The sequence below is a fragment of the Coniophora puteana genome, assembly GCF_000271625.1.
Source record: "Coniophora puteana RWD-64-598 SS2 unplaced genomic scaffold CONPUscaffold_15, whole genome shotgun sequence".
Lineage (NCBI taxonomy): Eukaryota > Fungi > Basidiomycota > Agaricomycetes > Boletales > Coniophoraceae > Coniophora > Coniophora puteana.
This window is the reverse complement of record NW_006913067.1, coordinates 756525-778311: the sequence shown is the minus strand read 5'-3', so window position 1 is coordinate 778311 and position 21787 is coordinate 756525. Positions and strand designations below refer to the sequence as shown.

General features: G+C 51.9%; 6 protein-coding genes across 6 annotated transcripts; 2 read left to right on the top strand and 4 right to left on the bottom strand.

Moving 5' to 3' along the window:
• Nucleotides 1-1076: 1076 nt before the first annotated feature.
• CONPUDRAFT_147028 (uncharacterized protein) lies at nt 1077-4555 on the bottom strand. Its single transcript, XM_007775781.1, has 5 exons — nt 4258-4555; nt 3402-4205; nt 3016-3345; nt 2604-2957; nt 1077-2536 (listed from the first exon to the last, which is right to left on the bottom strand). The coding sequence occupies exons 4-5, from the start codon at nt 2808-2810 to the stop codon at nt 1193-1195; spliced, it is 1551 nt and encodes a 516-aa protein (XP_007773971.1). The 5' UTR covers nt 2811-2957; nt 3016-3345; nt 3402-4205; nt 4258-4555; the 3' UTR covers nt 1077-1192.
• A 313-nt stretch (nt 4556-4868) lies between these two features.
• On the bottom strand, nt 4869-6181 carry CONPUDRAFT_169203 (uncharacterized protein; the record flags this gene model as incomplete). Its single annotated transcript, XM_007775780.1, has 4 exons — nt 4869-5114; nt 5165-5250; nt 5300-5499; nt 5554-6181. 4 exons carry the CDS (start codon nt 6179-6181, stop codon nt 4973-4975), a joined length of 1056 nt encoding a protein of 351 aa, XP_007773970.1. The 3' UTR covers nt 4869-4972.
• A 2707-nt stretch (nt 6182-8888) lies between these two features.
• Nucleotides 8889-10481, top strand: CONPUDRAFT_111816 (Delta2-dienoyl-CoA-isomerase). Its single transcript, XM_007775779.1, has 7 exons — nt 8889-9006; nt 9064-9090; nt 9139-9254; nt 9315-9538; nt 9613-9884; nt 9939-9996; nt 10054-10481. The coding sequence occupies exons 1-7, from the start codon at nt 8933-8935 to the stop codon at nt 10135-10137; spliced, it is 855 nt and encodes a 284-aa protein (XP_007773969.1). The 5' UTR covers nt 8889-8932; the 3' UTR covers nt 10138-10481.
• Nucleotides 10482-11147: 666 nt separating this feature from the next.
• Nucleotides 11148-12077, bottom strand: CONPUDRAFT_139896 (uncharacterized protein; the record flags this gene model as incomplete). The annotated part of the gene is made up of 4 exons (XM_007775778.1): nt 12063-12077; nt 11917-12003; nt 11558-11853; nt 11148-11458 (listed from the first exon to the last, which is right to left on the bottom strand). Exons 1-4 carry the CDS (start codon nt 12068-12070, stop codon nt 11148-11150), a joined length of 702 nt encoding a protein of 233 aa, XP_007773968.1. The 5' UTR covers nt 12071-12077.
• Nucleotides 12078-14898: 2821 nt separating this feature from the next.
• On the bottom strand, nt 14899-17050 carry CONPUDRAFT_85182 (aldehyde dehydrogenase). The gene is made up of 9 exons (XM_007775777.1): nt 16906-17050; nt 16834-16847; nt 16583-16783; nt 16366-16520; nt 16281-16308; nt 15858-16227; nt 15635-15803; nt 15184-15581; nt 14899-15106 (listed from the first exon to the last, which is right to left on the bottom strand). The coding sequence occupies exons 1-9, from the start codon at nt 17022-17024 to the stop codon at nt 15052-15054; spliced, it is 1509 nt and encodes a 502-aa protein (XP_007773967.1). The 5' UTR covers nt 17025-17050; the 3' UTR covers nt 14899-15051.
• A 3116-nt stretch (nt 17051-20166) lies between these two features.
• On the top strand, nt 20167-21661 carry CONPUDRAFT_77005 (uncharacterized protein; the record flags this gene model as incomplete). The annotated part of the gene is made up of 8 exons (XM_007775776.1): nt 20167-20266; nt 20289-20309; nt 20364-20488; nt 20543-20743; nt 20976-21071; nt 21313-21327; nt 21393-21407; nt 21458-21661. 8 exons carry the CDS (start codon nt 20167-20169, stop codon nt 21659-21661), a joined length of 777 nt encoding a protein of 258 aa, XP_007773966.1.
• Nucleotides 21662-21787: the final 126 nt, after the last annotated feature.

Genomic DNA, 21787 nt, shown 5'->3' with positions numbered 1-21787 from the left:
CGCTGCGAGAATCGATGCTGCACTTCGCCTCGTGCCGACATGATACACCTCCGCTCAACCGACGTCGCACAAGTCCTCGGGCTATGCCAGACCTCAATCTCGCTATGTTAGCTCGTCATCCTCTACTGCTTGCCAGCATTCTGGAACTGTGGCTGTGAGCTCCGGCGCCGGATGGTCCCTGAGTGCAAACGTCACAGGGACATCTGGGGTAGGGACACTGCTTGCGGTTTGGCTAAAAATGGACAGGCGCTGGCTTGGCCCAGTATATTGAGACTGAATACGCAGAATTGTTCCTGTGGGGCGCTCACCGCGCAGGAAATCAGAATGACAATTTAGAAAACGGAGGCCTTGAAAAGGGTTCGAAGAACACGGACTTAGAAGCCGCTGAAGACGGGGAGATGATGAAGACAGATAGTTCGCCACGGTGAGCACTGGTACTTGGTAGCAGACGAACTAACATAAATCCCACGTCAAGCTATTTGTAGCTCGCATGGTTGATTCTGGGGTAGGGCATAGAACCGCTTAATGTTGACCGAGGGAACTGAGAGTTTTGTAGTGAGGAATGCCTTCGAAAGTACTCACATGTTAAAAGGCATCGCGTGCGTCAAATGACAACACTGCTCTTCGTAATGGATGTGCAATCTCAATCTAGCATGCTCCACGATGCCAGCGACGTCCATGCCACCTCTAAAGTTATAAGACACCGCCCGGTGAGGTGCCCTAGAGGACCACTACAGTCACACAGCAAGCACATGCACGATGAGGGTCCGATAATGCGGCACGTCACCATATTTTGAGCACCCGAGAGTTTTCTGGAGACGGATGCGGATGGCCAAGGACCGCCACTATGCTCATATGACTGGAGCGCCCAGGACCCCAAGGTAGTAAAGAATGGTGTCCAGTATCCCGAGCGGACAACACCATGGCGTCATCTCAGCAAAGCGAACGCAGCACTTTGTGGAACTCAAGCTGCATCGTCGTAAACACAGATCGTGTTCCTTCGAACAACGCTACGAGAAGCTTCGTAGCTCGGGAGGGGCCCGTCAAGGTCTATGATCTTGTGAGTAAATCTATTCGTTACATGTGTATATGGGACAATATCGGCATGCCGGTGATAATAATCTATAATACTGACACTGTCCTCGTTGGATGCAGCTCTTCTAGTCATCATCCCCAACTCACTCTAATCTAATCAAGAATATAATAACCCATCGCGCCTGTGCGTTCCAACTTGCAGGCTAACCGCGCTCCAGAAGTCCGTCCATCCATCCTGATACTCAATATCCTCCAAGTTGGGCACGAGGCGGTGCATGCAGTACGCGACCCACGCGCAGTAAAGCGCCTGGTCGCCACGGTCATCCCAGGACAACCGCAGCGTTTTGACGTTCTTGAACGACACAGGAACCGCTCTAGCTCTTGCCTCCACCGCGCCATAGTCAGCCCCCTCTCGTGGCTCGGATCCATCGAGAGCCTTCAGATGTGCGGCGGTGAGCGCAGTGTGCACGCCCAGATTACGCACGCTCGGGAGCAGGTGCATGAGCTCGACCAGGGCGGGGAGAGAGATGGGTCTGACGAGCGGATGGATGACGAGGGTCTCGATGCCCGGCCAGCTCCCCGCGATCTCGACGATCTGCGAGCAGCAGAGGTCCAGCCTGCTCGGGTAGTACTCGATCCGGAGGGATTTAAGGTCGCGGAAGGACGCCAACGGGCGGAGGTGGTTGTAGTCTGGGAATGAATTCGTATCGCGCGGCGGGAGGCTGACTGAGATCTGGAGGTCACTGAGACCCGTGGGGCGCGCGCGCTCGAGGGCCGTGGTGAACTGTGCGAGCGAGGAGGTGTCGGTCGCTTGGTAGGCAAGATGGCGGATACTGGCATGTTTCCGCATAGGACCGCTGCTCCTGGGAGACAGCAGACGCTCCACCGCGCGGGCAGCTGTGCTCTCGTAGTCGGTGTGAAGAGTCAAGTTCTCGAGATGGCTTAGGAAGACAGAACGGTCTGATGCGAGCCACTGCGACCCATCTTCTGCGTAGATCTCCAGCGAACGAAGCGAGTCCAGCTGTCGGAGGTGATCCAACATATTCACGTCGACAGGTCCGACCTTCACTGCGCGCAGATCGTCCAAGGCGCATATCCACTGCGACATGGTCGGGGTGGAATCAGCACCCACCGGATTCTCGTCAATCTCGATCGTCTGCACTCGTGGACACGACGTGCTGAGTTTTGGGGCGTATTTTAGGAGCAGCCCAGTGGCGGAGGACCGCACACCGAGCTTGAGGGAGCGGAGCTGTGGGCTGACGAAGCAGGACGCGAACAGGCGGTGCTCTCGCTCATCCAGATATCGCCTGCTATCGGTCATCTCTACGGATTGCAGCTTGGGGAATAGAAGAGGGATGGGACACATGCAGAGGGCGTCGCATGAGGCGGATGCAAGGCGTAGTGGTGGGTAACCTTCGGGTGCATCTCTGATCGTTATGACTCGAGCGGCGTAGGAATGCAGAACGTCCCAGTCACTCCGCGTCATGGGACGCGTGAAGACCTAGCAATCGAAGGTATACCGCTCACGTCACGACAATGACGCATCGTAAAGGGGAAAAAAGACGCACCAGCTCTCCTTTGTTTTTCCTCCATAGGTCGGATGGTAGACACGTGAGGAAGTGCGGAAACGAGCGGATGTGGGCGTATAGAGCATCGAGGGCTGCGTCCTTGAATGATTTGCAGACTCTAGCGAGATGGGCGAGGGTGCGCTCATCATTGATGAACTGCACTATTTGGATCTGCAGCTCAGCGATGTGCAAGCAATTGGCAGCCATGAGTTCGAGTAGACCAAAAGGTGCCGAGAAGATCTGAGGGGCGTCGAACTCTGGGATCCCAATACGCGGTCTCTCGAGAGTTATAAGGCTGTTGCGGAATGAGCCCAGCTCAACCCCAACATGACATGTGTGCCGTCGAACGACTGTCTGAAACCAAGCCCTGCATCACACGACGAGTTAACTGCGAGACGAGGTTAAAACAAACCCCTATTAGTCGCAAAGTCGCATTCTTGCCGCTCGCAACATGTTGTAACCTCCTTGAAGCACGATTGCAATTGATATGGGTGGCATCGGCTCGTCAAAGTACGTGAAATCGCGGGAAATTAACTCAAAAGCCAAATTTAAGGGCTGGAGACCGTACCATATACGGTGACGGCCGTAAGGACAACGGCATGATACAGCTCTTCACCAAGAGCCAATAACCCCAACGGCATGGTGCAGTCGACCAGGCGGCCGCATTACGGCTTCAGGGCCGTACAATGGCCGTACTTATGCTTACGGCCGTAATCATTTGGTAATTACTCCACTTAGCTCACTCGTTCAGAAAATGAAGATAAGCACAACTCATTCACAAATTGATCTAGTACGTACTTTAGCACATGAAAGCATTACAGCGGGATTCGTGCGAGATTCTACAACGAGTCGAAGTTGAGACTTGTACAGCGTTCACGAGTTCAGATGCTAGAGTCGCCAATTTCATCATCTTTCTACTTTCAGAGAGGAATCTGGCAGAGAAAAGCAGTTTTCGTCAGCGAAAGAGAGGTAGGCCCGGACCACGCCAGTCCGGACAGCTTCGGTGCCAGCCTTGTTGCAGAGTTTGATGTGACGAAAACAAACCTATCCGGGAAGACTAGTATTGGTGGCCGGGAAGCGGCCAAGAATCGGTTCTCGGGCATCACATCTGTGCGCTACGCTATGCGTCGAGAAACCGCAAACAAAGTTCCCGAGAAGCTATACCTCATGTTATCAGTTTCATCAACATCTTTGCGCGCCGTAGAACAAGAATAGTTTGATTGATGTTGCACCACGTTTCGAGTCGATCATGAACGTTTACGGTCGATGCTACTTCGGTGTGACTGCCTAGGGGTTCATCAACGGCAGAAACGACAAAGGCTCGCGAAGAGCGAATCCTTGAACACAGCTCAACTAGTCCAGATGATCTAAACGAACACTCACCCGACCGCATACATTCAATCATTCTCGCCCTACCAAGCCATAAAACTCTGGCTTCGATCGGTTTTCTTCTCTCCTCTGGATGCTAACATGAACGAGAACCAACGCATGTTCGATGCAATATCCGCCTATCGGACTCGCAGAGAAGATAGGAGGTGAGAGTGGGCTATGAAGGTAGCGCGTCTGCACAGCAACCTGAACATATCCACTTAGAGTTCACAACTACGGACATGCTGAGTGCATCGACGAAACACCGAGGTGACCGAGCACATACCTGTGCCTCTGCGAGTCTCCGAACGTTAGTGCCGTTATGAAGTGCTGCTAAGCACGTTTCCTGCACACTTCGACATCTAAGCACCCTAGAGTGCCGCCCTGGTGTTCATCCCACGTGAAACTATGTCTTTTCCCGCCGCACACCACAGAGAATGAACCACCCATCCGATCGCGGTCCATGAGCGGGCCACACAGCCCAAACGCCTTTACGTGTTCGCCTAGCAGGTCCTCAATGTGTTCGATTCGCGGCCTTGTCCACGGGTGTCAAACGTGAAGAGACATCTCCGCGTTGATGAAATGCAAGTTTCTGCACTGGAAAGGAGGCGTAACGAAGCAGGGGCCTGCCATCGCGCAAGGCAAAGCAAAGCTGAAATGACGCGGCAAACAAGAGTCAACAGCAGCCTGATAGACAAAAGCACAACCTGAGCGCGCTTTCAAACATCTCGGCAATGCCATGATTAACAGTAGCCAACTTTCGACTCCGGAAGACGAAGCTTACGCCTATAGCGAAGTGAGAAAGAAATGCATTCTTGGGAGTGCTTCCTCCGTAAGACTACGTAAACTTCATCGAAAGTCATCACGCAACAGGGCGGGGGGTATAATGAAGACGCAAGGGAATGTATATTATATGTTTATCCAGACTACTATGCTACGGATGCCCATTCTCCACGAGATGCGATGCTAAAAGAGATAAAGAGACATTGATATTCTATATTCTAGAGCTTGAGGAGGGCGGTCAGGTGGACAAAGCCGAGGACTTTGAGGTCGGCAGCGATGGCCACCACGAGAGGGCACAGCTGGGCGCTGAGGCCTGCAACGAGGGTGAACTGGATGGCGACGAAGCCGTAGACAACCTCACTGTTGGTAATGATTGAGACAGAGCATATAAAAATCAGGAAGGTACATACCCGAGGGCAAAGACGAGGGGCATGATGTCACCCTTGATATCAGCGCCGAGGTGAGCAACCAGAACAGCAAGAGCGCGGACGATGCACTGCAGCCAAAGTCAGCATTTACTCTAGCATATATGTTGAAGGACTTACAATGACGTTAATGGCCAAGAACTGAGCGAAAACACCAATGGAGATCACAGCGCCATCAGCACCCTTGAGCAGGACAGCAGCACCGAGCTTGAGGTCAACGAGGGCCTTCATGTCAGTAGTAGCCTTGAGGAGGTGGGTCTGGATCTCGGCGATGACGGGCTTGACCGATGCAGCGGTGGCATTAGCCTTGTTCACGTACTCTGCAGAGATGCAATGAGCATAACGAAAAATGAAGCCAAGAAACGAGAACTTACGGAGCTTCTGGCAAAGAGGAGTAACTTGGGTCCAGGTGTTCTGGATGATGACGACGACCGACTGGGTAGAGGGAGCACCACGGACAGCAATGTCGGTCTGACCCTCAGCCTTAGGGGCCGAGACACCAGCCTTGACGCCGGCGACGTCGCGGGGGACCTCCTGCTCGGCCTTGGCGACGGCACCGTCGACCTTGCCGGTTGGGAGCTTGTCCGTCGAGGCGTCAGCACCGACGTCAGCACGGAGGCCAAGGCCACCGGTATGAGCTCCACCAAGGAGGCCACTGGTAAGGCCAGTGACCTCAGACAAACCTTGAACCTGACGGACGGGAAGACCGCCACCAGCGAGGCCGGTCAAGGGGCCGGCGACTGCGGGCACCTCGGGAAGCTGGCGAACACCGAGGCCACCGGTAAGACCACTGGCGAGGTCCGTGACTACACCTAGCTGGCGGGCACCGAGACCACCGGTAAGACCTTGGACTTCCTCGACAATGCTTCCAACGCCGGGGAGTTGGCGAGCAGGAAGGTCACCCTTGACGGTATCGATGGGGTTGCCGGGTGCGTTGAGAGGGGCAGCGAAGGCGCCGAGCGAAGCAGCAAGGATGATGTATAGGGTTGCGAAGGAGCGCATTGTGAAAAGAGTGGAAGGATTGGTTGTACGTTGGAGAAGGAGGTGCGTAAGGAGGCAAAAGAGGGCTGAAAACCGTTCAGCGCAAGGGCCCGAATTTTTATACGCGTTCGGCTGGCCGACAGGGTCGCACTCGCCACACGAAAAAATTGGGGGAGGATGTCGTTCGCGAGAATGACAGAAGTCCACCATTGTTTACGTGAAGTAACCTTCGAGCCTCTAACACATGCTCGCAGCCCTTCATCCGGCTAGAGTCCATCATATTGGGGTTCATAAACGTGCTTCAGTTTGCCGTCATAACGAAGCCTTCCGCTAGCTCTTTTGGTGTCCAATGTTGGCATTTTGGAGAGCAAGAAGGTGGCCCCGAGTGAGATATGTCGGGGAGCAACCTGCTTAGATTCTGTACGTTGCAGACGCTAACCAGAGACGACAGATAATCTTCGCGGCACACCGAGCTGTTGGAACCATATTATCACCCTGAGCCAAGACCTTCTTGCTCCACAAGACCCTTGATCAGGCTGGTGGTTGAATGGAAAACATTGACAAAGAAGACGAAAAAAGACAAATGCGATAGCCGGACAGCCAATGAGTGTCAGTGGGAAGTGAGCGGAAGATGAAAGACAAAATACGCGTCGGTTGCGCGTCCTCCCGTTCCGTTCTTTCACCGCACCGCCACTAATTGTTCCGCTCTTGTCCCAAAATAGACTCGAAGCCCGGACCGCACATGCGCGAGGGGTTCAGACACTGCGGTCTACTGTATCCTGAGTCACATACCAGCGGCTAGACTCTTCCATCTGGGCCTCTGGCTTGAGTCAGTTACATGTTAGAGCTGAGTTAGTGCGTGAGGCATTCATCCGAGGTCGAATGTGTCTCAAAGCGTTGACCTCCAAAGCCCCTGGGTGTATGTCATGGCGAGGTTAACGGTATTGATTCCGCTAGAACGGCAATCAAATAATAACAAGCAAGAGCTTAGATAAACAGCTAAAAGCATGTTTTTACACAAGACCAAGTGACCGAAACAGGTTCAAGCGCTCGACGCCCCGATGCTTGAAAGACAGGACCGTAGTTCTTCTTTCTTAATTCATCACTCTAGTCATGGCCTCCCAGATTGATGTCGTCGCTAGCAACCGCCACCGAATCGACAATTAACAATTCACAGGGAATAATTCGCGACGACCTATCCAGATGCTTCGCAACTATTCGAGCAAACCTTCGCCATAAGACCTGCGTGGAGGAGGTCAAGTCTGGGGGACAGAGCGTCCTGCTCTAGCTGTTGGCTTGCTGGTCACATCATATGGGAACAAGGGCACCCTGATAACGAACATCATTTTGTTCGTCACGCTGGCACAATCGTACTAATGTGTTGGAAATAGCGCTCGAAGCCATCCTCTTTGGGGAAAACGAAGTGGCAAGGTCAACTATATCGCAAACGGTTGAAGAAACCTGTACGGTAGTATCAGTGGATTACGAAGTGATGAAGCGGGTAAAATGATATATCAATGACTCCCCTTACAGAATTTCCAAGGCTTGGACACAGCCTCCAGTGGGTTCAGCCTTCTCTATCGAGATTAGCACGCACCAAGTACCGTATCTGCAAGGCTCCCGATCAGACGTTCAAGAACACTGGGACGCGAAGCTGTAACGGCTTGACGGCCCGCAAGAAAGGCTCAACTAGTGGCGTGGCGAGCCTTCAATTCATGGAGCAGACACCAACGAAAGCTACATAGCTGTTGACCAAACACAGACTGGACTGGGAAGAAATGTAAAACTTCTGTTAGACTTGTCGAAGCCGCTGAGGACCTCAAATTTAAGAATGATAGCAATGATTTTGAAACTCGTTTCAGGCTACCCGATAAAAAGAGGCTCACGAAACAGCGAAGAAACTTGGAGACGAGCGCTGTACAGGCTTGTGAGTGTGATTTCTAAATCAAACCACTCGCAATTGGGTAAAACAGCGATGGGTGATTCACGCCGTTCGGGAGTCGATCGGAAAGCTCTCGCCTTCTTCCTCGAGTCCTGCATTTAAGAGCGCTGCCTTGACTGGAAGAAAATCAAAATGGGACTACTGACGACGCTAGAAGACCTCGATTCGGATTATTTGGGATATTGGCTCGTTCGGGGTGCCCACACTCTTTTGATACAGGTCGATTTCTTGGATTTTGTCTAATTTGCCTTGAAGACCAAGGCTGAGTACCATCGAAAGTTTAAAAGGGCCTCAAAATCCCGATAGGGCATGAACACCTTGGAAAAAGAATGCTGTTTTCGAAGTTGGCGGGCAGAGGAAGTGCGTCTACCTTTGTGCTTACGTTGTAGTAGGAGGAGCAAAGTTTCAGAGAATCTAAACCTGGTGTTGACAGTCTGATTAAACACTACGGTGTACTGAAATCATAAGTGTACTGAAGACTTACCATTAAGTAATCGAATATTATCTCTGCATGTTGATCGTCGATTGGTCATAGCCAGGTACAGCTGCATATTTCAGCGAAGGAAGTCAAACACGTTGATAAATATGCCAATGGACCAACTTTACCTGTCCGCGACTGTACAAGGCGAATCAAAGGTGAATTCGAACTTGGCGTCAAGAGTAATAACTCTGAGTAAGCACTATCTATATATCAATAAGCGCACAATCACATGACCGTGTTTGCCCGACCCGGCCACTGTCAGCTCCCGGTGTCGTCTCCTCGTCACACCACCGGCAATATGTAAAGTCTTGCGAGACCACGTCCTCTTGGACTCACGTCTTCTAGCAACATGTTCACTTTCGAAGGAAAGAACATCAAGGTCAGCACACCCTCGAAGCATGTAGTGCTGGTGGAGCTGAACAGGTGAGCCTCAACTGACAAGCGCCGGACTACTTGTCATTGAAACTCAACTTTGCTCAGGCAGCCAGTCAACGCGTTCCACGAAGAGTGAGGGATCAAATCTACTCTTTGTCCCTCAATCTCATCTGGGCATAGGTTTTGGACCGAATATTCCCGCGTGTTCGACGAGATCTCCGCGCAGACCAGTGCCGACATCCGGGTCGTCGTCCTCTCCTCAGCGCTCCCCAAGATCTTCAGCGCAGGCATTGATTGTACGTCCGCCGTTTGACTAGTCGTGATCTATCAGACCTCAGGGACTACCCCGTGATCAGTCCAAAGCCTCGCCTCCACAGCAGTCCGCGGCGGAGACGGAGCCCGGGTTGCTGTATCGCTCCGCGACACCATTCTCAAGTTCCAGTACGCCATAGCCGCCCCGGAGAGATGCCCGTACCCGGTCATCGTTGCTGTACATGGCCCTGTCTACGGCCTGGGCTTCGATATCATATCTGCGTGCGACGTGCGCTATGCCGCTTCGGATGCTAAGTTTTCCATCAAGGTACCGCTCTTTTTGCCCCACGTCCTGTGCGACATCTCACCCATCCACCCAACCCCCATCCCATGCTCTCACAGGAAGTAGACATGGGGCTTGCTGCGGATATAGGGTCGCTCGCGCATCTTCCTAAAGTTACTGGCAACTCGTCGCTGGCTCGCGAGCTGGCGTTGAGCGCGCGTCCCTTCTCCGCGTCCGAGGCAGAGAAGCTTGGCCTCGTGTCCAACGTCGTCGAAGGAGGCAAAAACGGTGTCGTTGCCGCTGCATTAGAGCTTGCGAAGGCGATCGCGTCCAAAAGCCCTGTCGCTGTCGCGGGGACAAAGCGTTTGTTAATCCACGCCAGGGATCACAGGTGAGATCACCCGCCGGAACAAAAAATCTGTTGCTCACACATTGGATCATGAAGCGTGGCCGAAAACCTAGAATACACCGCGACGTGGAACTCAGCAATGCTCCAAACCTCTGTGAGTGCCATGTGCTAGTTGCTTGTCTTATCAGCGAAATAACAAATGTCGATACAGGACTTAGCCGAGGCGGTGAAAGCGGGAATGTCGAAGTCAAAGGAGCCTCCGAATTTCCTACACCTGCGACGGTCGAAGTTGTGATATCACGTACTACGTAACGCCAGTTCTTGCTATCGCCGTCTTCAAAGTAACAACTCTTCGTTTGTGGACGCACGGTCTGATTTTACGGTACACGAGGCAGCTCTGAAACAGATGAAGCTCGTCATGTGTACAATATCTATTATTGATAACCATGAGTGCCACATGGCCGTTTTGGCGTCATCCACGTAACGCGGCGCCACTCAAGTGTCGCGGGTTCGTGTCGATCATACAAATCTGACCGGGACCATCGAACCATGGAGTGTTGCAAAAGAATTGGTGTATCTCGGTCTCACAGCTGCGCATAGCGTTTTCAAAGTTTGATCAATTTAACTGTTCGTCCTGCGGATCTCTTGCGTGACTAGAGGCTATGAAGAGTCCATGTGGAGATATGCTGTAGTAGTCTGGAAATGGCGCTGTATGTCATCTAGGGTCCTTCCTAGTTTCTCCCTTGTTAAGTAAAGTTATCCGCGAAGACAATATGGGTTACGTGGGATGGCATCATCAAGTCTTCCACCGCGGGATCAACTCTACTAATCGCCGGTCAAAGAAGCTCCAGAGCCATTTATGGATCCACCCTTGATCACGGCGCATGGTCCTCGAACGTAGATCCTGTGGTGTACCAATTGTTGCCTCTTAAACGTCTAGACGTTCGGACATGCATGGGGTGGATGTCAACCCAGATCTATACGGGACATATGGTGGGCATAGTATACATACAACGTTATCACATCAAGTATAACGACAAATTACCCCTAACTCTAGTTCTAAAGTACATAACGCTACATAAGGATAAATAAAGTCGATATACGGTCGAGTTCCTGCATGACCCGAATAAATAGAGAAGCGAAGGCGAAGGTAATAATTCAGTTAAATAAGCTTAAGCCGGTGGACCAGCGGGGAATACAGTAAATAACAGTCCTTGAACGATTGGCGAGCGTAGTGCAGATATCATCAAGACAATCAAGATGTGGAGAGACGTGGGCGAGGGCAACGTAACAGCGTCATCATAGTTAAGCGAAGGGGTTCCTGTTCGTGGACCCGTACGAGTCCGGCCACTGCTGCTGATGGTCATAGCCGTTCGGCGGCACAGGATACACAGCAGTGTTAGGCCAGCCAGAAGGAACCTGATTGTAGGCGGGGTAGTCGATGAGCTGGCCGTACCCGTCGTACTGGGGATTACCAGCCTGGGGAGACTGGTACGAGTAGCCTGCGGAAGTGCCATGGTCCTGGCGGCCGATCGCGCCTTGTACTTGGTCGGACCCCATCATGCTACCATTCTGCATAGCTTGCTGCCGGTAGTAGGAGTCTGTCGGGTAGGGCGCTGATGAAGGGGCAAAGAATGAACGGCCACCATGGAAAGTAGAAAACGCAAATGCTTAGTGAAAACATGTAACGGTGATTGGTGTACTATGGTGCGAACCTGGCTGACTTGCATTATGGCAAGGCGGGTACGTGCTGTACCCACTGTTTCCCGGCTGTGATGATGGGGTGCTGTACGTCTGATGCGGCATAGTCTGGACTGGGTAGGGTGACTGTCCCGCGGGACCACCGAAATGGGGTTCGTGAACGAACACGCCGTCTCCTGTTGGAATCTGCGGGCTGGTACGACGCCCTTTCGTTTCGTACCCGTGTTTTGCTTTGCGATGGCGAACGAGAGCAGATGGATCGGCGAAGGCGGATTCACAATTCGGGCACAAGTGTGGTTTTTCACCAGTGCTGCGAGACGATCAAAATCACAGTTAGCTACCGTCAATGCGGCAATGAACTTTGATCCCCTACTGTGTGGACTTGTGCGCCTCCAGATTCCTTTTCTGCTTCGCCGTGAATGAGCAAAACTCGCACTGATAGATGCGCTGGGCCGGGTTCCTAGTGAGTGCGCAAACGATGAGCCCAAAGACCAAGAGCGTCAGAGATCTGCTACTCACTGAGACATGATTATTAAAAAGCTGTAAGAGTAAAGCGTAAGAGTGGATCCGAAGGAAGAAATCTAAATGGATGAATCAAGTCGAGTGCACGAATGAAGAAGGCAGATGATGCTTGCATTCCGAGCAGACGCCTTTATATCATGTTCAACGTGAGTACAGTATGTCATCGACACACACAGGCTATGCATCTGTTGCCAATTGCCCCCTCGCCACTAATACGGACAGGTAATCCGAAGCGGCGTCCAGATCACAGATCTTGGTACTACCAATAATACAACGCAGTCTAAAACCGGACTAGACGCGCGATCAGTCTGAAAGATGGGTGAGGTAAGGCCCCAGGCAGAGGGACGCCGTGGCTGTCAGATCTATTGGTCCATGTGTGGGCAAGAATTCGGGTTGTTTCCATGGGTCGCCTACAGCAGTGGAGACAGAGAAGACGCACGTCGGGGTCGCAAAGGATGTGACAGCTGCTACGGTGCTTTGTTTGATAACCGATGCGCGGCTAGATCAGGGAAATACAAAGGCCGCATAATGGCTCGAAGAGAAGGGCAGCCCAAGACCTACAAACGCCTCGGGATATTGCGACGGAACAACCATCACAAAGAAGCGTGGTTGGACTCCCCGGAACCTTACCCAGCCTTTCACGCAACCGCCGGCATCAGAGATGAGCCCAAGGATAGTAAAGGCGGGAAACCGTGCCACGAGAGTGCCACGCGAGCATTCATTCTCAAGCCGGGACATTTTGAGAACAAGGCCTCTGTGCGATGTAAGTCCATCATAACATCACAGTTCATCGCATCCAACAGTCCAGAGGAAAGAGAGATCCGCCCTCGCGTGCGATTGGACGTACCGCATCCGCCTGTTCGTCACGTAGCAGCCTTGGGCATTTGCCGCTCCGAGGATGTGGGAAATTGGGAATTGTCCAAAACTCGCTTATGACCCTAAGGCACCCCCGTGGGCGCGTTCTCTGTTTTGAGCATCCATACCCGCACACTCGAGAGCGATTACTCCACTAGGATGGCTTAGTCTCTCAAAAGAACAAGGTTAAGGTGCCATACGCACAGCAGAGCCGGAGTCACTTTAATCGTACGCGTTTATTGGTCCGGACACGTGCATGTCAAAAGGTTCTAGGGGATGATCCGCGCCCGCGATACATGTGCATGAGAGAGCACAAACTCGGACAGCAACAGCCGGGGAGGATGAACATTTTGCTGAGAACACGTGTACGTACTTTGGAGCTTGGCGGAATATTGCGCTGGGATGTGGCCATTCCTCAACCGCTGGTTGATTTCGAGACCCTGTTTCACGAACTGCATATGGCTGTATTCGTCACTGCCTTCGTCTGGCTTCTTCTCGGTCGGCCTGATATGAGGCGTCGTTGACATAGAGAGTAGAAAAGAATCGTTTGACGTCTGGCAGTTGGTTGTGCTCGACGTGCTCGACAAAGACGCGACGAAAGACAAGGGACGTCGCGACTGTCGCGGAGCAACGGGAGGGCTTACGTTGAAACTGAGTTTGAATTCAGTCGAAGTGCGGCAACGCCTCCATCAATCAATTAATCATCGATGCATGCATCTCTATCCCATCGACCCTTGCGGTGACACTGAGAAGTCGGCATCGTTGCCCAGCCCGCGGGGCTCGAAGCATAGGCGGCGGGCGCCCTCGCGTCGGCATCTGTCGGCGGCTGTGTCATTGTCTTCCGATCCATTCACAATGACGTGACTTCGCAAGCCTTCGATTGTCTTTACAACGTGCGGCGTGGCAACACGGACCCATGCCTGCATCAGCTAGGCAACTATCAAACCAAACTCAATTGTTGCTCAATTTGCCCTGTTTCAGAGTCTCTCTCTTAGCCCTTCCCCAGCTCCTCAGGTCTAAAACCATATTCATTTCGGACATGAAGCGGATATGACCCTTCTTCCGGAGCCTTCTGCAGCCTCATGCCATGGCACCGAACAATCATAAGTAGCGCGCCGTGAGTCCTTGATAACGCCAGCCAAAAATGTCTCCGCCGATGGCGTAGTATCTCTCACTGGAACTCGGGGAGATGTATCTTCAGATCTTCAGGGTTCGGTCGTGCATTGGACGGGGGCTATGGTCTACTATATAGCATGCGACCCGAGGACTTACAGGAATAAATCATGCTATTGGAGCCTTTTTCTCCACCGCGATAGCCATTAGCGCTGGGTACCATGTGTAGAGATTCGACTTCTCATTCCAGTCACCCGGCTTTCTTTTGACGTTAGACCCTACCCTAGCACAGGAAGAATAACTTCTCTCCAGATTTCGATTATTTCTCAAAGATCCCGCCTTGTCCGGTCCAACCTTTTTGAGTTAGATGCCTTTTCACCGACCGCCTATCGTTGCGTAGGAAGGCGGTTTTTTTCTGGTCATATCACGCTATCTGCTCCATCACATTGCAGTGTCCAACGTCTGCTTGAACGGTCATTCTGTTCCACATGCTCCGAACTTTTGTGCGAGATATTTCTGACCTCTGGGACGCACACTCAACGTCAGCCACCCGCAGCCGTTGCATGTTTGGAAACCATCGGTCAGATCGCCTAAAGACTTCAGCGCTTCAGCCACCGTCACATGGCGGCAACGCCCAGCGGCTTTACAGCGACCCATCTTTACGATGTGATATTGCCAAAAATCATATTTTGAGCCAACGGGCCAGCCTCCCAGCCTCCATCGCGACGTATGACTGCAAACGACTTTTATCACAGCATCTCTCATGGTCATGCGTTGAGCTTCCATTCTTATGATGGATTCACCATCGCCAAATCTTCTCTCAGCGCCCATCACTGAATCACGGTGTTGAACCTGAGAACAGACGCGGTGAAACATGTCGACATGGATATGTGAATAACTACATGAACAAAACCGGGTAGTGCGATTCTATGCTTAGAGATACAATGATATCAAATATTACATTTTTGCGCCTTCCTTCCACTGCTTTTTATATACCAACCCCGCGAGAGCCATCGCCTTAAATGTTCATGGGAACCCTGAGGTTGACATGAACGGCCTTGACGTTGGTGTAACTGTGCGATAAAGAATGGGCGTATCAGCAACCCGTCCGATGATATGCCGGAACAAAAGAGAAACGGGCATCACGTACTTGTGAATCGCGTACTCGCCAAGTTCACGGCCAATGCCGCTCTGCTTGAACCCACCAAACGGCACGTTGTTGTGCAGCTGGTTGACGCAGTTGATCCAGGCCGTGCCGGCCTTGAGCTTGTGTGCGGTCTCGATCGCGCGGTTGAGGTTCTCTGTGAAGACGGCGGCGGCAAGGCCGTAGACAGTGTCGTTCGCCTGGCGGATGACATCCTCCTCGTCCTTGAACTTGATGAGAACACCGACGGGACCGAAGATCTCTTCCTGGACAATCTTCATGTTGGGCTTCGTCTCGGTGAAGATAGTGGGCTGGACGAAGTAGCCCTCCGTGCCGTGGCGCTCGCCACCGACATGAACTTTGGCACCTTCCTCCTTGCCAGACTTGATGTAGCCCATGATACGCTATGGCACGAAAATCAGTGTTGGCCCGTCCATTGAAAAGTGCGAGCACGTACTTCGTACTGGCCCTGAGAAACCTGAGGACCGTGCCAAGTGCTCTCGCCGAAGGGGTCACCGACGTTGATGCTCTTGATCTTCTCGGTGAACGCTGCAAGGAATTTATCGTAAATACCCTCCTGTACGAAAACACGGGTGCCGGCACAGCAAGTCTGGCCGTGGTTCCAGCTGCAGTCGTGTTAATTGGATTGTGTTTCATGAAAACTAGCGAAACTGGCGTACAAAACACCGAAGGCTGCCCAGTTGACGGCCTTCTCGATGTCAGCATCGTCGAAGATGATGTTTGGGCTCTTGCCGCCGAGCTCAAGGGTGACGTTCTTGAGGTTAGACTTAGCCGCAGCCTCCATGACTTTACGACCGACGAGGGTCGAGCCGGTGAATGCGACCTTCTCAATGCCTTCATGAACCGTAATGGCATTGCCGACGGTGTGACCGTAGCCGGTGACGAGGTTGAAGACACCAGGGGGGAATCCAGCCTCCGTGAAGAGGGAACACATCCGGAGGGCAGTCAAGGGCGTCAACTCGGACGGCTTCATGACGATAGCGTTACCGGTGGCAAGGGCCGGGCCGATCTTCCAGGACAACATTAGCACTATAAAGGTGCCGTAAGTATGACGCGGGTGAAGAGATCACGGCTTCTCTCACGAGGGAAGTTCCATGGGATGATTTGCCCCTATGGAACGCCATTGTGAGTATGACTGAGAAGCCCAGGGCACAAATGGACACGTACGACAACACCGATTGGCTCGTGTCGGGAGTAGGTGAGCTTGGCCTCAGTTGTCTCGATGACCTGACCGGTGATCTTATCTGCCCAGCCAGCGTAGTACCGGATACAGTCGATGGCACCAGCGACATCGGCGTTCTTTGCCCAGTTGAAGGTCTTGCCTGCATAGTGGATTGATTAGTACGAAGAATACTGTAAAGATAGCAGATCGAAGAAAACGTACCGTTGTCAATAGCTTCGAGGGCAGCAAGCTCCTCAAGATTTTGCTCCATGAGGTTGGCGAGCTTGTGCATGAGGATGGAACGCTGGGCTCCTGGGGCTTTCAGGCCCCACGAAGACTCGAACGCCTTCGTGGCAGCCTCAACGGCGAGGTCGACATCCTTGGCGGTGGCCTCGGAGATCTTGGTAAGGACCTGGCCGGTACCTAGTTGGCGTTAGCAATGCAGGAGCGAGGACAGATTGTGCTGCACATACTGGGATTGAAGACGCTGATAGTCGGAACGGCATGATCAATCAGCAATCCCCGAAATGAAGGTGAGTACGCACTCGATGGTCGTGCCGTCGGAGCCGTCCCTGAACTGGCCGTTGATGTAGACACCAGTGGGGAAGGAAACCTTGCCCTTGTAAAGGGGGGTCTTGAACTCGTATTCGAAGGAGGTAGGCATGGTTGAAGAGGGTACTGAGGTGTGGTGGACAGAGAGATCCGGTCACAGGGACTCTTTATATGCGAACGAGCGGAACACCGTGATATCATTCTCATTCAGATGCGGTGGATATACCCAGAAGCTGGTGTCTGGGGTACCCCTATCTCATGACCATTTGCTCCCCTCCACAAGCGTCTACGCTCCCGACGCCGCCCCCAGTGAATTGATCTCTAAGAGCTTCCAGTCTCCTAAACAAGCGCCTCGGAAGGGCGTCACGGAATATACATTCAATAGGAAGGTTCTTGCTCGCTATGTTGTCGCTATGTCCCCTTTGCAAGTCAGAGAAACTTGAAAAACAGGCGTAAACCAATGAACGGAGATCTAATCTTATAAGCTCCGAATCTTCATATGGCCGGGACAAGTTCGAGATGTCTGAAAATCAATAACTCCGGCTTCGTTACTCACGACATGGCAACCTATCCTTACCCTTCCTTACCTTGCCTTCATTACTCAGCCAAAACATCTACCCACTCCGCCAATTAGCGAGAAGGATCGGCGTATCAATATATCACCAGCTGGGAGGCAGTATTATCCACCAGTCAGCGGATTAGCGCTGACGCTCGAAGGCGGAAGGTCGACCTTCGTATGCATTGATGCCATCTTCAAGCGCGGTCAGTAATGATGTTGTACTTACAGCACCCAGACGCGATACAGCACATTTGTTCAACACCGAAGCACCTCGGTATGACAACTTCCTTACATATAAGGTTAAAATCGGGGGTGCCCCGCGCTGCCCCGCGTTGCCCCGTGTGCCTCAGTATGACACGGGTCCGGACTCACCATGTCATCTAAGATCCGCAGTCAGCGACTAATGATTTCGGGGGCCTCGTACTCGGAAACCTGGTCACCGACTGGGGAGGTACAGACCCAGCTTGTCGGTTAGTATACTATGTGTCAGAGCCTCATGACCAAACCGAGGCACGACCAGCATCGTTCCGATGCGCTCCGTTCTTGAGATGAGGACTTTTTAAACGCAATTTACACTCGTACACGCGACATAACCTTTGCATGAACATCAAAGCTTCGGGCTTCGCGGAGTTTTCAAGTCAAGAAACCAAAGTGGTAAAGCATGAGGAGTCAATCAGGTGGAAATAAGATAGCTGGTAATAAAGACTGGCAGCGTCAGTTACCATCATGTAACTTACATGGCTTAGCACTTGACATATGTTCGGATACCAGACGTCTGCCAGGTGTCGGTTTTCGTAAAAGAGCATAAATGCAACCAAAATAGATTTGATAGAGCCTGAGTGGTGGCGTTTGATGTCGAGATAGGCGCTTTGACTTCCATCTTCCTCGTGAAATCGATACTTCAATAGAGATAAGATGGCATGGGAAACGAAGTGCAAGACGGAAGCTCCATACGAGCGATGCCCAGTGACAATCCAGCCAAAGACAGCAAAAACGCGGAGTTCCGCCTTGCAAAGTACAACCCGAGATGATCCTAACTGTCAGTTGCAGTGCAGGTGAGCAAGTGAGCCCTGAGATGAGCAACATATTGGAGAATGGAGGTAGAATACGGGGCTCCGCGGGGCCCCGCATTCTTGATGTGGGGTAAGACACTGAACCGCGATTGTCAGGACCATTACTGATACAACGTTGAATGGATACTTGGCGGCACACGGACTCAAGTTAACCAGTGAGCGGCAGTGCGGCAAAACGGAAGCGGAAGCAATATTTGTTCACGACGCGCGCCAGGCGACACCATGCGACCTCGTAAAGAGCGCCGATCTAAGCTTCTGAAATGGAAGTCTCTGAGAGTGAGATCTGAACATTTTCCAGCATAACAGCGTACCCGACCCACTGCGTGTTCGCGTGACTTCAAGCGAGATAAGGAGCTGCGAAAGCCGTCTGTTTGCCGCAGTGGAGGAGTAACACTCTGTAGCACTCACCAGTCAGACTCATTGTCGGGCCGTAAACACGAGGAGGATATGACGTAATTCAAAGCCTTTCGCTCGTAGGTTCTCTTGTGAGGTACCTTTCTAGCTTGTAAAGGTACGCACTCTACCCCATCCCTGCAAGTGATCCGCAGTGATAGGCGCATCAGCGAAGTTAAAAGTCAAGTTCAGGAGCTTCCAGGTCCGGATGCGGCTCACTACGAGCGCTAGAAGAGGTTTAAATGGCTTTGACATAACAGACGCCCATTGTGGCAAGTTGCGAGCGAAAAAAAAAACACGCAAATGCAAGCACACAGGGTTAAACTTTAAACTCCGCTCACAACCCCGTCCCGGCTCCCAGCTTGTTCGTTCAGCCAATTAGCTCCTGACCGAGTCTGCTCAACCGTCCTTCTCGAATTTACCTCCTACTTACCTCTGCTTCACAGCCTTGAAGTCCTTGCCTGAGTTGCTTATCCACAAGGCGAAGACAAAAGTCTTCTGACGCGTGACGCGTACCGATGGATCGATCTACTACTAAGCGGGCAATGTGTCTGCTACTCGTCTTCCAGGTTTCCTTCCCAGTACAAAATCCCTAAGTGCCGCAGCGGAGCGAGGTTGCCTTGTAGACAGTAATCTATTCGTGCTCCGCGTCTCGCAAGGTGTATGTGATACCCGAGATTGTCAATAAGCGCTCACAACGCTGCCTTATCCCGAACCTAGTAGTGTTCTCCGATCTTCGAATCGTACATTTTGCGCAAGAGCACGGCCACGCTTCCATGCCTTGTCCGCATCAAATTATTTTCCCGACGTTCCTTTTAAAAATCACCGGAAGCAACATGCACGTTGGTGGATTCTCAAATACGCGCACAATCATGCACTGGAAGTAAAGTATACGCGGAGAACTCTAAACAGACGCACGTCTAAAGTACTTCACATACACACCCCATACGTGGAATTCGAAGGTATAGCCTCGTGTTCATCGGATGTTGCCAGCAGGCGGCTCCGAACCCTCAAACCTAACGGCTTAGCACAACGCGATGCACTCTTGTCTCGAGGCTGTATGTTTGTTTTTGGGCTTCTCTACTACGCGCTCGACGCGCTCCCAACCTCTATTCTATCCAGAGAGGGAACAAAGTCGCTGATTGATACAGTGCGGACTAGGTTTCTTCCCGATGCAGGTTGATCCCCGCCATAGCTCCAGCATCAGCCTTTCGACATGAGATGGTGCGATGTCACAGCCGACATATCAACAAGCACCTATAAGACCTCCGACAAATGGCTCTCAGTACACATTGTCGACACAGTATGGACGCCCTCCTAGACTTGATGGTATGTTCAATGTGGCACGTAGTTCCCGAGTGCATATTGTATGGTAAGCCATGGTTCATCGTGTCGTCCCTCGTGTGCTGACTTTTGTCATTCATAGGCGCGTTCAGCATCTTTATCGTGCTGGACGCCTATATCATCGCCACTCGGCGTGAACACAATGACGCGAAGGGCAATCGGCCGGTCCTCATTGTTGTTTCTCTGATGTATATTGTTGCGACAGTGGTCCGTTTCGATCTTCGCTTTCAAAATGGGCACTAACAGACTCATGCAATCTAGCATATCGTTTCTACACTTTGTGAGATAAATTTTGGGAACATGGAGTCTGCACAACTTGGGAAAGAAATTTGGCGCTTTGTGCGAGACAAGGGTACTTCATCGCTTGAAGTACCGTCGAAGCTCGGGTTTGAAATAGCGAGTATGGAGGTGGTCCAAACAGCCTTATTTTCCATCCAGCTTTGGCTTGGCGATGGTTTTATGGTGCGTCAGTTTGCTTACACATTGCGATAGACTATTGCATGTTGATCGGTTGCATCAAGCTGTATCGACTATGCAAAGTTTGGAACAACGACTTGCGTGTGATTGTACCAATTTCCGTCGGATTCTTCGTAGATGCTGGTGAGGACCATCACACGTTACCCGTTAACAAGCACCTAAACATTCCACATTTTCAAAGCATTGGGTATAGTATTGACATGCGCGACGGTTGTAGATCACGTCAACCATGAAGGAGTTAGTATCAGCTGGTGGTACCCAGTTCTCATGTCCGCTTATGCTGCGAGTTTCGCCGTTCATCTCAGCTGTACGGGTATGTCAGTTGTTCAATCTAAGTAGGCCAAAGCTAACCAAGTCCTTACGAAGTGTTGATTGCCGCGCGGATCATCTACATTCATCAACCGGTGACTCATATTACGGATAGCTACAGTCGCATTAGTCTCGTTGCAGTCGCAGCTGCGATACTCGAGTCTGGCGCGATGTACTCGGCGGCCATGTTATGCCTCTTGATTACTACTAGGTACTCTTACAGTGGTAATTGTGACCCTGTACAGATCGCCATGAACGCCGTGAGTTTCCCTTTCCATGCTATCTTCCCTGATACTCAATGTCCTCGTTCACGCGCATGTCACAGATGCCGTCTTTAATCGTGAGTCTCAACCCACAAGTTTGCTTTCTTTTTGCTGATTTGCCTTCTAGGGTATCACATTCTCAATAATCATCGTCAGGATGGGCCTTGGCGTATCTGCTGAGAAGTATTTAAAAGTGCACATGGCCACTCTGCCATTAGCGTTCGCCGTGCCAGAAATCGGCGATATTAGGGCGAACTCCGCCGAACTTGCTGGGTCAGGCTTGTCCGCCAGTTTCAACGAGTTCGAGCGCGGATGCAGGTTGGCTATGTAATGGATGCCATGATCCGAGGCCGAGGAGAGTGAATGTTCGACGAGAAAGTATCCCTGTCAGCTACCAACAGAAGTGCACGGCCCTGTGTTCGGCTTCGGCATTTTCGGTTTTCGGTTTTGCGTCTTT

What these genes read in the sequence shown, in the direction of transcription:
- CONPUDRAFT_147028 (XM_007775781.1), bottom strand. Translation starts at nt 2,810, where the DNA reads ATGGCTGCCAATTGCTTGCACATCGCTGAGCTGCAGATCCAAATAGTG. An exon ending in GGAAAAACAAAGGAGAGCTG is followed by an intron (nt 2,537 to 2,603) that starts GTGCGTCTTTTT and finishes TTCGATTGCTAG; the next exon opens with GTCTTCACGCGTCCCATGAC.
- CONPUDRAFT_111816 (XM_007775779.1), top strand. Translation starts at nt 8,933, where the DNA reads ATGTTCACTTTCGAAGGAAAGAACATCAAGGTCAGCACACCCTCGAAG. An exon ending in GTCAACGCGTTCCACGAAGA is followed by an intron (nt 9,091 to 9,138) that starts GTGAGGGATCAA and finishes ATCTGGGCATAG; the next exon opens with GTTTTGGACCGAATATTCCC. An exon ending in CAGCAATGCTCCAAACCTCT is followed by an intron (nt 9,997 to 10,053) that starts GTGAGTGCCATG and finishes ATGTCGATACAG; the next exon opens with GACTTAGCCGAGGCGGTGAA.
- CONPUDRAFT_85182 (XM_007775777.1), bottom strand. Translation starts at nt 17,024, where the DNA reads ATGCCTACCTCCTTCGAATACGAGTTCAAGACCCCCCTTTACAAGGGC. An exon ending in CATCCCATGGAACTTCCCTC is followed by an intron (nt 16,228 to 16,280) that starts GTGAGAGAAGCC and finishes GCACCTTTATAG; the next exon opens with TGCTAATGTTGTCCTGGAAG. An exon ending in TTTCTCAGGGCCAGTACGAA is followed by an intron (nt 15,582 to 15,634) that starts GTACGTGCTCGC and finishes TTCGTGCCATAG; the next exon opens with CGTATCATGGGCTACATCAA.